Below are 13,670 nucleotides of genomic sequence, written 5' to 3' on the forward strand. Positions count from 1 at the left end.
GCCTCAGAGAACAAGCCTCTAAAATCCTGAATTTTCACATAGATTTAGCATCTAATTTCCTTATACTCCCATGAAAGTCCCAGAGTTGAGACCTTCATTATCAGCCTTCATTTTTTAACTCCTAAGTGCTCGGCCTTCACCCATCACAAAATCCAAGAATGAAGTTTCTAAAGTCAGAAATCCCTTCAAAATAAGAAGTACCCTTTAAATCTGTAAAGCACTTAAAAAAATAAAAGAAAGAAAGAAAAAAGAAAAGAAAAAGAAGCTATGTAAAGAAACGAACTTTAAGCTCTTTACACTTTAGTCTCCCCATCTCCAAAATAGCTGCAATATCAAGCATTTCCAAGGGACTCAGCGAGGTTTGGTAATTACTTATAGATGCAACGATTAAATGTGCTAAACTCTACACATATTAGCTACCACTCTTATTGCTTAAAAAAAGTACAAATTTTAAAATTACAGTGACAATTATAAGTCCCCATACTCTAAAACTTTTAGCAGATATAAACCATTTGTAGCTATCAAGTTAGGAACTACTCAGCTAAAAGAAATTCTATTTGGTTTAGGACTGTTGAGTCCCAGAGTGGCTGATTATTTTTATACTGGTTGTTGATTATTTTTATAATTATTTTGTTCAATTATTTTTGGCAATGTGATCATTTACAACTAAATCCTCATTTCAGGAACCATTATTTTATGATTCACGTTTAAGCAATTTAATTGCAACTACAAAACGTCAACATTTATTTATGACCTATTAGAGTGCATTTAAGAATGCTTTTAGGTGTAATCGGAGGGGCTGCGTTGTTGTCCACCTACTCATGAGTGGACATAAGGGAACAAAATGCCAGGCTTTTGTCAGATGTTATTTTTGGCTCAATGATAGCACTGGCATTGCTCAGATCCCTGAAGCCCTCTCTCACTCCCCTCCCCTCCCAGCTTATAGGGCCAACATTGGTGGCTGCTGCATTTAAAGAGTGCAGGAACCCTTCCAGTTAAATTCTGCCAGAGGCCAAAGAAAATAGGAAGAAACATCAACTTGCTCTGGTAAGTGCAGTATATGGGGTTCTGCAAGACTTTGATATAAAGATTTGATTTTTTTTCCCCGCAAAAAAAAGCTATTGGAAACAACTTACTGCTTGCTTAAGAAAAATGTGTAGGTAGAGTACGGAAGTGGGAGTCCTGCAGAGCTGACAGCAGTATTTTAGTTTTGCAGTAGCCAGCTGATGAGAGAGATTCCTCTGGGCTTCTCAGCCTTTTCTGTAGCTATTAGCACTCCAGGAATGGGGCTGTGGAGAGTCTCATCAACAAGACAGGCATTGGTACTACATGCAAGACTGGATAATGTAGAAATTGCAGAATTTCTTAAAGATTTTGTTACTAAGCCAAAGAATCACGTTTTCCACAGATATTCTGTCTTAATATGAAAGCTTTCTATAGTATACAAATTCACATGCTTTTAAAATTTCTCATCAAGTGGCTAAAAGTATTCTAAAACTAAAAAAAAGTCACTCAAAATATTTAATGTCAGCCACTAATTGCTTTTATAGTGAATCAAAAGGACGTTTTAGTGTTAGCTCCATAGAAAATCACTACATAAAAATGCAGGATGATAGAATTCACATGCTCATCACTCAAGCATTAAAAGACAGCATGATTGGCTATGTCTTTAGAAAAGAAACAGCTAAAATAGAATTACCTACCTGGAAAATTTTTCTATCTAAAATTATTTAAAAGAATGAAGCCTTGAATTTACTTAAAATAATTCTGGGTCTGATCTCAGTCATCCTGGTAATGTTTTAAAGTCCGTAAGAGTTTTGCTTGGGACTAGAGGACTTAGGACAAGGATAAAGGTGTAAAGGAGAACCCTGTGGAAGGAAAAGTTAACGTTGATAGCACAGGACAAGGTCTGGGGAAGGGAACTGGTCATTTGTATGGCAGGATGCAGTTTCCCACAGCCACATGAATCAAACTGAACTCTGTGTTCAGGGGGTGGGAAGGGTGTTTTAAGTCAGAATCAAGTATCTGGTTCTAGTGTTGGCATATCTCATCTTTTGGAGATATCATCTTAAATTTCTGCAAAGGCATTTGCCAAAGAAATTTTAATAGCAACGAGTCATTACCATGCCAGAAAATAAGGCACTATTGGGAAGGATACACAGCAGAAGAGCTCAAAGTCCTGCCTCTGAATCGTCAGCTTTTATCACTGTAGCTTTGCCCCTCACTTGCTTCTTATCAAATCACTTAAAAACCTTCTGTTTTGAAAGGACTAGCATGGCTTAGCATGGCCAGTGGCAGTCAAAATCAGTATTTATTTTCCTGTGTCACTGTGGAAAATCCCATTCCTTGATCTCCACGTATTGCTTTAAGGCAGATATATAGGAAAAATCCCAGCCATCATGAGATGGTGTTGGAGGTCAAAAGTAGTATACTAATTCATAAACCCAAACTTTTATCTATATCCATAGTCCACTGAATACACCTGAATATAAGAAATATCACTAAATATATAACCTTGCTGTATCTTTCATTAAATGAAATCATTCTTCACATGCAATCATTTTCTCTATTGAATAACTATTCTGCTGAGAAATGATGCTTTCTGCAATGGATTTGACCAAAACACCTTCAGGCTTTTTGAGATGCAGTGACAGGAATTGTGCTTTGCACTGCAGAAACATCAAGATTAAACATGACATAGCGAGAAATAGAAAGAAACTCTAGTGGTATTTAACTAATACTTTTAAATTGAAAAGGAATGTGTTAAAATTATTTTTAAATCAAACACAGCTTTTGCCAGTAAGAAATACCACACTTAATACTACACTAAAACTAATAGGAAAAAACATAAATAACCTAGAAACATCTAAAATGCAATAATCTTAAAAAAAAAAAAAATACTGCAGATGAGATTCAATTGCTCTTGGTGCCATTTCTGATGCCCCAGAATATTCAAGACACTCATGTGGCTCTACCAAATATAACACAAGACCTACGGGAGATCCAGGTGCTCTGGAGTGACAGCTGGAGGCTAGACATGATACCTCACGACACTGCATATGGTGCAAGATCCCCACGTCTGTGCAGCCAGATGCCACTCCAATTCTTCTTTTAAAGCTATTCAAAGTTCTCTCTAAAGGAATCTATGTATCACTATCGCTAGGGTGCTGGTGAAGGAGTAAGACTAAGGTCGAGTGAGTCACTGATGGTCACACGACAGGTCAGCAGTAAAGCTGTGATGATCTAATCAGGAATAAAATCCTGTCTGCATTGACATCTCCCACAGACTTTAGTGGGACCAGAATTTCTAATCTAGTCTTGGAAATTYCCCTTTCAATAGCTACAGTGGTTTAATTTGATATTATCAATTACTACATAAGGAATCTATCTTTTCATACTTTTAACAGGCTCCAGATTAAACAACTAGCTGTGACTAAAAATAGAGATGCAAAGTGCATCTATCTGAGTCCTTCTGGTTCAGCATTTCTACCGTCACAGGATTCAGTGGTCATACAGATCTACGCTTCCCATTCTGTTTATCTGCTTGAACACCTCCCCACAGCACATTTGGCAGTCTGAGATACCCCTCCCCACCAAACAGCAAGTGATTTCTGCATTTTCTGTATGTATGACTTGAGCGCTAGACCATCAAATGCATAAGCATTTAGAATGGAAAACCTAATGTTTAGGAAGAAAATACCAGCACTTTTTTCAATATCTTTTTCACCTGCATTGCACTATCTAGCACTAAGACTATCTTTCAAAACTGCTCCTCTATGAAACCATGTAAAGCCAATACTGCATCTCATTTAGACCAATGTGTATTTTTGGACTATGTTCTTATCAATAACACTCTAATTAGAGTGATGCAGAAACTCTGTGGCAGTTACGTGAATATAACAGCTTTATATCCTGATTTGTATGGCACAACTAATAGGCCAGTAAAACACATTTTTGCCTGTGCAGAGTGCATAAACATTTCAAAGGCTTCTTTACTCCAAGGCTAGGCTATCCAGCAATGTTATGAGCTCTCAGTAAAGTGAATCATGTAACCCTGGCTGCATATCTGATGCATATAAATCCTACTCCATGTAATAGCTGCATTTTGAAATGAAGCAGAATGAGCTGCTGAACACTACTGCAGCAAGACCAAGAATGTTCCTCCAGCCAGCAGTACCATAAACTGCTAGTTAGTAATGCCAACATCTGGTATTACTAATACTCAAAATTTTCTGTCACATGTGTAATATACACAGAATGGTCTCACTCTACCTCACACTAGATCACCAAACTATTTGGAGAGGTGACCAAAGCAAGAGCACAGAGACCACAGACTTGCCCCAGCATTCAGCCAGCCGCAAAGGCAGCCGGGACAGACATCATGGCTTACGTTGTCATTCCAGTAAGGCCAGTATCCTTACAGGAACATTTTACTGTGACTTCTTTCTCCTACAGCTTCCCATCAGGTGATAGCAAAAAACATGGAAAATGCATATGCATGCCCAGTCACATTACTATTATTAGCCACAGGAGCAGTAGTTCTTTTAAGAGCTCTAACCACAGGCTGTAACAGCACAAGGGTCACTATCAAATATTATCAGACTTTTTCAGAGTTAGTATTTTTTTTTCCTTCAGCTAATGATGTAACCAGAGCTAGTTTCAAACAAGTACCCTGCTGCCAGACTTGGAGAAACTTGGTGTACTCTTGAGGGGACCTAAAGCTGCTGGAGGAGTGCTGCACCCACCGTGGCTGGAGGCCAGCCACTTCCCTGGCAGCTGGCTACAGGTGCTACTCCAGCTGGTGCCTGACCCAACTGTGGTTCTGCTGAGGTTGGTCAGACTTCCTSTCAACTTCAAGGGGAACATGTGGAGTGCAAACATCCCATTTAAATCTTCAGAAAAGCATCACAAAACCGACTTTCATCTTCCACTGTTCTTTTTCCTCTCTTAAAGGTTTTGATGCATTGCTTTAATTATTTTTAGAAAGGGAAAAAAATGGCACCAACACCAACATGTTTCAAAAAAATACAGAAGAGAAAAATATAAAAAGGCAGAATAAGACATAAAGATCTTACCTAAGTGAAAGATTTCTTCCTGCACCTTTATCTCTCCTTGAAAAGAAATTTTAAATGGATTTTAATAATGCTACTCAGTAAAATGTTTACTGAGGAAGAGGGATCAACTTTATACTTTGTTCCTTGCACGCAATCATTGTTTCTACTTACTTCAGGCACATCAGAGTTTTGCTTTTCAGTCATTACATTGTAGATAAATAGAGTTAGAGGCAAGCTGAGTTTTCTTCCATCTCTGCATCATTACAGTTTTCTATGTGTCAGAGCAGCTTCTCCTCAGCAGCCTCCCAGAGAACTGTCAGGGTCTGAAGGAGATCAGTGATGTGGTTGCGTTATGACAGCAGAGGACTAAACTGACTGAGCTGGGGAGCTTGTTCAGCTAAGCATAAAGTTTCTTTGCAAAGAGAASGAGAGATTCCATCTCATGTCAGGTTGACAGGTATGCTGTCTTAATGCAGGTAACAGTCACAAGAGTGACTATGTGATTAAATGGGCTTAAAGACAGACTCATCACTAGAGTGCTATCATGGGTATGTTGCTATCTGGATTGTTACCAAATGCTGACTGTTAAAACACACCTCTGCTGCCGCATCTTCTGTGCTACTGCTTCAGCATCGGCACCCACTCCTAAGCTGCAGTCCAATTTTCTTTTTTTCTGGACAGAGRTGACTTTCATTTCAATTTTTAGTTTTAGTGACGAGAAAGCACTTGTTTCAATTTCAGGTTAAGCTTGCAGAGCTGGCATGTAGGAAGTGTTCACTTTCTTTCTAAAATTCAGCAGCTGTAGTACAGAAATCACTGAGATGATGACAAACAAGGGACAATAGTGTCTAATGTACAAACAGCGTAAACCTTAGCCTAAAATTCAACTCATTTAAAATAAAAGCTATATTACACCACTACCGTGGTAAATTTCCCTCTCTCTCTCATCTGAGACCAGAAATAAATTATCATGTAGTAGGCTTCATTCAATCTTCAAAATCCTTTCCTTAGTTAAGGATATCTCACAGTGAATTTAATCAAATACAAACAGGACAAGCTGGCTTTGAGAGAACTATAATAAGAAAGTGACTGACTTTCCAAGAAGGATAAGAAAGGCCCGAGCCAGGAGCTCRGAACAACCCGATAATACGACGTGCAGATGACAAGGTGACATTCCAGGCTTTCCAGAAATGATGACTCAAACAACAAGAAAACAGAAGGGCAAACCAGCAGCATCGTGGTTGTTTCAGCTGCACGATAGCATGGTCATCAGGAAGGGCACTGAGCCTGCAGTCGGGTGACCCGAGTTCAGCTCCTGGCTCTGCCACTACCCTTTTATGTGACCTTGGGCAAGTCACTTCAACTAAAAGTAACTGAAATAGCAAGCACTATTCTTCACTTTTTCCTCAGATGTTTATATTTTAAGAATCACCAACAAAGAAAAACATGCCTTAAGCACCTTTGGAAATTATCTGTTGTTGTTTTGTAACAGTTGTGTAGCACAGATTTTGCAGCTGTTTTACAAGAAATTCAGAAAAGCAACAACTTGCTTTTGTTAAAGTGTCCTCTGAAATCATATGGTACGTTTCTTCAACATCAGGGTGAAATTCTTCAGGTGTGAACTGTGTAACATGACATCACACTCATAGAGAAAATTGCCTTTATGCACGCCACTGAGGATGAACTAGCACTTGCTTTAGAGAAATATATATAGGTATAAAYAGTACCAACAGGGTGTTTCTTGACAGATAGTCTTAGAATATTGTTCTATAGAAAAAATAATGCCAAATTCTGCTCAAAGGTTTACTTTTAAAACTCCACTAAAGTATCAAAGCAGCTATAAGCCTCCATTAGAGTTTGCCTCGCAACACAAAACCAGAAAGTTCAAATGAAAGCAAAAATTAGGGAGAAAAAAGCTGGGATACAGGAGAGGGCAGGAGTGAAAATAAATCAATGGAAAACATATCCTAGAACTGCTTCTCCAGAAGAGGTCAGAATGACCCTGTCGCCTTTTTATTGAGACACCCCACAATCACTTAACATTTTTACCATCACATGACACAGAGCACTGAGGAATATCCTTATTTACAAAGGAGGGTCACACACAGGCCAAAGGATTGAAACTGGGGCCCCGTCAAACACCACGCAGTTGCCTCACTGCTAGATTAGTCTGCTGAGCCCCACAGCTCCGGCAGCAGGGCAGGCTCTAGCCCCCTTTCCTCAGCACTGCCACTCACACRCAGGAGAAGAGGTCTTGCAGCCAGCGCTTCATCTCTCTGCTGCCGGAGAGCCCTCACGTATCGCAGTGCAATCCGCACAAGCGGATCCTGGCTTGGGGCCACCCTGCAGCAGCAGCTGGCTAATGGAAAATTAAGCTGTCCTGTTTAAAATAATTCACTCCTGCTATCGGATTAACTTCTGTAATTTGATTTTCTAGGTTACACTTCACATACAAGGATGCCGAACTGGGGAGGTGGAGCCAAATGCGGCGCCTGTGAGAAGACAGTGTACCATGCTGAGGAAATTCAGTGCAATGGAAGGAGTTTCCACAAGACATGCTTCCTCTGCAGTAAGTTGGGCTACACTGTTTTAACTTCACAGCAATTTCACAGCTCTGTACAAATCTTGTTTTAATAACTAGTAAATTTACTTCCGGGCTACTTTGCTTCCAAGCAGAAAAAAAAGTAAGAAGCTAAATAGTTTCTTGAATTCAAAGTATTTGCTCATGGGACATCTACAGTGGATCTTAAATGCCATTGAGGATCTAAGGAATACACAAGAGAGCAGAAACACCTAGTGTCATGCCGAGTTTGACACAGGAACAGTTTCATGAGGTATGTACACATTACGTCCAGGAAAGCTCAGAGAGGAAGACAGTCACATGTTAATCATCCTACTTAAGTACAGCACAGTAAGACTGACTGTGGTCCAGCAGTCTCCAGAAACCTTAAGAGTCATAAGAAGCCAAAGAAAAAAATTCCTAACACGAGAAGCCAAGTGTCACAACTTTCAGCTGGGGCGGGGGGCAGGGGGAAGAGGAGGGAGCAAGGGCTTAACAAGCTAGTTCACTCAAAACTGACTTTCTAAAGAGGTTCAATTTAAACAAACTGCAGTTGAGCAAATATCCTCATCTGGAAAGCTGACTAGTTAACTCCCAGAGACAATATCCACTAAAGACAAAACCTGTTTCCCGATCTTTTAGTAACTGAAGCAATTAAAATCACCATATTCATTTTCAGAAGTAGCAGCCAGTTTTCTGAAAGGCCAGTTTGCTACTTCATAGCAGCTCTTCAGCTCCAGTTTTCTAACCCTTTACCCCTGAGTAAGATGTCTCTCAGGCTACTAGCTCCTCTCTTTTCATATATATACATTCAATGGATTTTGTTAGGGACAGCAAAATGCCACAGAACCACAACATCCAGACTAATCTCCAGGAAATTCTACCGTCTGTCCCACAGTTTAGCACATTACAGGTTTGTTTCAAATTAAACAGTCTAGAAGAATTGAATAAATAATGCTCATAAAAAGGAAGCCTGTCTTGTTAAGATAACATGGCAGATGATTGATTTTATGACGAATCCTAACATTAATTGATTTCACACAGGGAAATAGAAAGATATTATCGCTGCATATGTCATCAAAATCTTCCACCAGTACCCCATGGGTACGTGAGCCTCCTCCTTCCCTGTTTTGCATATATTCCCATTCACTTATTCTTTTACTCCATGCACCCATACAACATTTGGCAGACAGCTTTCAGGAACTGTTGCTGTCTCAACAGATGAGCTAGCACTAGAGAGAAAGATATCAATTCAGTTCTATCTGTCCATTGCAGAAAGAGTACACAATGCGATAAGGACTGAGGATGGTTAAAAAGCTTATTTTGCATTGCAGATAATGCTTGAGATTCAGGAACTTTGCTGTAAGAATACCAGCATGGCATCTTAGAAACCATTGAATCTATTTTTTTGTTCTCCTTTCAAGAATAGAAAGGGAATTCTGTTTTGCAAGCATTTTGCGCTGATTTTAGTTGTTTAGATGACAACACAAGACTATGCAGAGTCAGTACAAAGGATACACTTTACCTTCTTCCTAGTCCCATGCAAATGAGTCCTAAAAGACTGGGTAAGAAAGAATTCCCTCAAAAAGTTTTAACTTAATTAACAACCTTCATCCAATTCTTACAGAATAGTAAAAATCTGGTTCGCAAAACCTGGAGACTTATTACTTCCATGTGCTGCCTGCAACAGTTAATATTAGTCAGCAGAGAAATCATAGGCAGAGATATGAATGTGCTAATCATGAGAAAAGTTTCAACTCACACTTGTGCTTTTTCAGATGCCAGAAACCAACATGGAAGAAGCAACAAAATAAGCAGATTCTCCAATGTTTAATAAAAATAGAACGCTGGCCTGTTAGGGTATACTTAATGATGATTTGCTCCCATGCGGTTTCTCAGACACCTAATACTGGAACATGTTCTTCATTCTTAGCTTTTTTTTTTTTTTTTTTTTTTTTTTTTTTTTTAAAAAAACAATGAATTACAACATACAACATATATCCATTTGCTCTTGCCCCTCACCCCAGCCCTTGTACTCATAAATGTGAACCAAATTCTTTACAGGTTGAATACCAAAGAAATATTTCAAATACAAGCATGTTTAGGGTAAAAAGTTAAAGATGCATCTCAGCATAGCTGGCATATGAGAGGTATGTTAATTGGTTTTACTTTTCCCATCACAAACAGAGATCATTAGCTCTGAATTAGATGGTTCAATTTCACATATCATGTTCATGGTCTCTTCAATGAGCCCGTTGTAGGAATCTGTTTTGCAATACAAGAAAAGCAATCTCTGCCCCCATACATGATCTCAGTTACCTGCATAGTTAACTAATTTAGTTGAGCTTTCACCATGTTTGACCAGACGCACAAAAAACCCAGTATTTTTTGATTAAAAAGTTAAATTTGGACTAAATTATATGCAATTTGAACCAAACTCTTTAACATGGCAAGAATCAGCCCAAACTATAAATCTTGGTTTCACAGTTTTTTCTAAAAACACAATGAGAGAGAAGTCCTCTCTAACAAATCTTCCTTTCCGTGCAGACTGCTGTTTGCCCACTTTGTTTCCTTGTCAGGTTTTGCTTAAAACACAGCTGTGATGGACATTTGGCAGGATCTCATGCCTGAAACTTCTTAGCGCTGGCTTGTGAACAGTATCTGCTCACAGATGACAGGTCTCAAAGTTATTTCAACAATAGCACTTCAAGGGCTTTTGCTCCATCTGTTGTGGCAAATTGATACTCTATCCCTATGGTGCTAGAAATAGAAACACTTTATCTACTGCTAGAGTTTCCATCATCGCTTTACTCCCTTAGCGAGTGCAGTTATCTCAAAGCAGAAGAGAATGTAGCACAAAGTGATCAGGTTAACACACTTACAGAAGCCCCTTGTTTTATTTCTATTAACTAAAAAAAATATATATATTTGTAAATTATTCCCCCACACAAACACACACAGTACAGTACAAAAATAAAGCTATACAGGTTCCAATGTAATCTTAAATTCTCTAACTTCAATGAATTTTTAAATCAAGAGTCACAGCAGGCTATTTAAAATAAATGTGGAAAAAGAATTAATCACACATTCAACTAGCTTTTCTAGAGCTTGACCTTCTGAACAATTTTAATCSTTGGGCATTTCGCAGGTTTGTGGAGCTAAGTAACTTTACTTTCCAAGTTATCAATAGCCCATGCACGACTATGCTGTACACACTTTTGTTCAAAGGGAATTGGAGAAGGCATAGCTCTTCCTTATTTTTTTTTCTCCTCTCCTCTATCAGCCACCTTTGACACAGTGACCTACTTGTAAAAGGCTTGGAAACTTAATTTAAGCATACTACAAAACCCTGATCTTCTTTGGGCACTCATAGCATTCAGAGTTTCATCCTCTCTAGAGAGGGTCTCACAGTGAGTTCCCAAAGCCAAGCAGCAGGTTCAGTCCACCAGGCAGGTGAAGAGCATAGTTACTGTTTGCTTTATTTGTTGTTTCTGTTTCCAAGCATAAGGAGCAAGGAGACACACTGGACTGGTAACACAACTCTGTCTCTGAAAGCTCACCAGCTTTCAGATTGACAGGTAACAGAAACCACCGCATTTTTCACCTCAGAAGTCAGAGGAGGGTTATCTACCTTCCAGGCCCACTTGATTAGAACAGCCAAGCATGCGATTGACTTTCACAGTGCCTATTAGCTCTAGGTGTGCCATGTGTTTCTGAAAACATGGATATTTGCTTACTGAGACCAGAAATAAGCAGCTGTTAGCACTCATTAACTTTTGGTTCTGTCAAGTTGAGGCTAGATTTAAACGAGTGACACAGAGGATATAACTTGTATTCCATTATGAATGTTCGGCATTCCATTAGCGCTTTGTATCMACAAATCTCCAATACTTTTCCTAGTGAGCTAAGCCGTGTAGAATTTCTCTGTAACAAACATGACTAGGAAGAGTTCTCTCTGTATTTTTGGCACTGCTGAAATCATGTTCTTGTCATCCTGCAAGAGCTCTAGTAGGGCTATCAGGTATCAGTCCCCTTGCACTAAGCTCCAAACAAATGTGACTAGACAAAAAAGTATGCACCACTTAATTTATATTTTATACACTTTTAAAGTGTATGTTACTGCAGACTATTTAATAGGCTTTCTGTCAGTACCATATGGATTAAAGCTTCAAGCAGTGATCTTTCGCTATCTTTGATATTTCAATACTTATGTTTATGCACTTGAAAATTTTGTTCATGGCCTAACAGAGGATCAACAACACAGTATTTTGGCACTAAGAACAAAGTATCACACTATTGGTACAACACTGTTAATAGTTGTACTTATTAAAAAGAGTGGAACAGCAGAAGCTTGAGCACACTGATAAATCAAAAGTATATTACAAAGCAGTGTTCCACTTATGTGCAACCTCCCACCTGCATTGGTCCCATTTAGAACAAATTCAGGACTTCTAATAAAGAAAGGATTTTTGTGTAGAGAATAAGGTACAACTTGTATCTTATAAGAGGGCAAGTACAAAAAGTTATACTTCCAATATCATATGCATGTGTGCGTGTGCACGAGCTATTATTTCAGCAACAGCCCAGAAGAGTTGCATTTCATATGCTATACTGACTAGACACTAATACCCCTCTTCATTCATTTTTTTAAAAAACAACTCCTCCTACTAACTGTCATTTTTGTGAGCTATATCAACTCAAATATGAATACACAAATGCTTATATGTGCCTCTTTTCTTGTTTTTAGTGGGTTGCAGAAAAGCTCTGGACAGTACCACAGTAGCAGCTCATGAATCCGAAATCTACTGCAAAACTTGTTATGGGAGAAAATACGGTCCCAAAGGTATCGGCTTTGGACAAGGGGCAGGATGTCTCAGCACTGATACCGGTGACCATCTAGGCTTGAATCTGCAACAGTGAGTTAAACCCCACTGACAGTATCTTCTGTTTTTCTGGTACTGCCTGCGGTGTAGTGGGACATTTTAGATATTTCATTCAGTTTCCATAACAACATCTAGCATAAGTATCAGAGTATACCTTCTTACAGCTTTTCTTCAATGGTCACAGTAATTTTATCAGTTTTAATAGCATTCAGTCTCTTTAAACCTTTTTTTTTTTTTTTTATAAATTATTTCCTATTTCAATGGGCAATTATTCTGCAGAAGGAGCCTTTATATGTTACCACAGACCTATGTATTCACTGCAATTTTAATTTGCTATTAGCAGCACARTGGTACCAATCGCACTCACTTTAGAGCTATAGAGAATCATCTTTCTCCTCCTCTCCCCYCTCCCTTCCTTAAACCTATCAGAGACTGAAATACACTTTTGTTTTACTGTTAAAGAAATAATCACAATACCACATACTCTCCCTTTTATAGAGAAAATGTTTCTTAATTCTCCCTATGGCTTGAATGCCCTTTCTGAACAAAGGAATCCTAATAGGATACCATCTTCAAAAGGCCTCAGCTGCACATAATTATCTCTGACGGTACATTTCTCACAGAATTTTTTAAACTGATTCTCAGTGTGTTCCCAGATCAACAATGCTTTCTTCCGGCATTATCACAACGAAGCCAATTAACAAATATACTATGCAGGAAATAAAAACTTAAAGAAATGTATTTAACTGTATCCTCTTACAAGACATGCATCCATTATGGACAGAGTTCTGTATCAGAAACCATCATCTCCTGTAGATTTAATAACCTCTTGCAGTCCAACAATCCAGTAATTYGAAAGTCATTCTGTGAATGACTAACAGCTAACACAAGACTTAGGCTGATATTCCAGAAATAAAGCACAGTACTTTTCTGATGCTTTTGACCCTGGCACAGTATAGGCCTTTTGTAGGCCAACTAAGAACCACAGTCACCTGCCAAAACTTCAAAGCGACCAGAGAAAGAACAGCATGTAAAATTTATGCTTCTTTTCATGACTTGCTCACTACTAGCAAGTAGTGAGTTGAGTACTAGCACCCAGCCAGTTACCCAGGACATAGATTTTGGTTTGCGTTCCCCCTTTTTCTGTTTTTTTCTGGTTTTGTTTTTTTTTTT

At 38.7% G+C, this 13,670-nt stretch overlaps 1 protein-coding gene across 2 annotated transcripts in view; it reads left to right on the forward strand.

Moving 5' to 3' along the window:
* Positions 1-940: 940 nt before the first annotated feature.
* Positions 941-13,670, forward strand: part of CSRP3 (cysteine and glycine rich protein 3) — an 18,855-nt gene continuing 6,125 nt past the window's right edge. The window contains exons 1-3 of one of the 2 annotated variants that reach the window (XM_085300912.1): positions 941-1,047; positions 7,492-7,623; positions 12,362-12,530. In XM_085300912.1, coding sequence (XP_085157038.1) covers positions 7,512-7,623; positions 12,362-12,530 — 281 coding nt within the window. In that variant the 5' untranslated portion in view covers positions 941-1,047; positions 7,492-7,511. The remainder of the gene's footprint in view (positions 1,048-7,491; positions 7,624-12,361; positions 12,531-13,670) is intronic. The other variant, XM_085300911.1, reaches the window with a different exon arrangement.

The sequence above is a fragment of the Rhea americana genome, unplaced genomic scaffold, assembly GCF_003343005.1.
Source record: "Rhea americana isolate MKP2758 unplaced genomic scaffold, rheAme1 scaffold_17, whole genome shotgun sequence".
NCBI classification, from domain to species: domain Eukaryota; kingdom Metazoa; phylum Chordata; class Aves; order Rheiformes; family Rheidae; genus Rhea; species Rhea americana.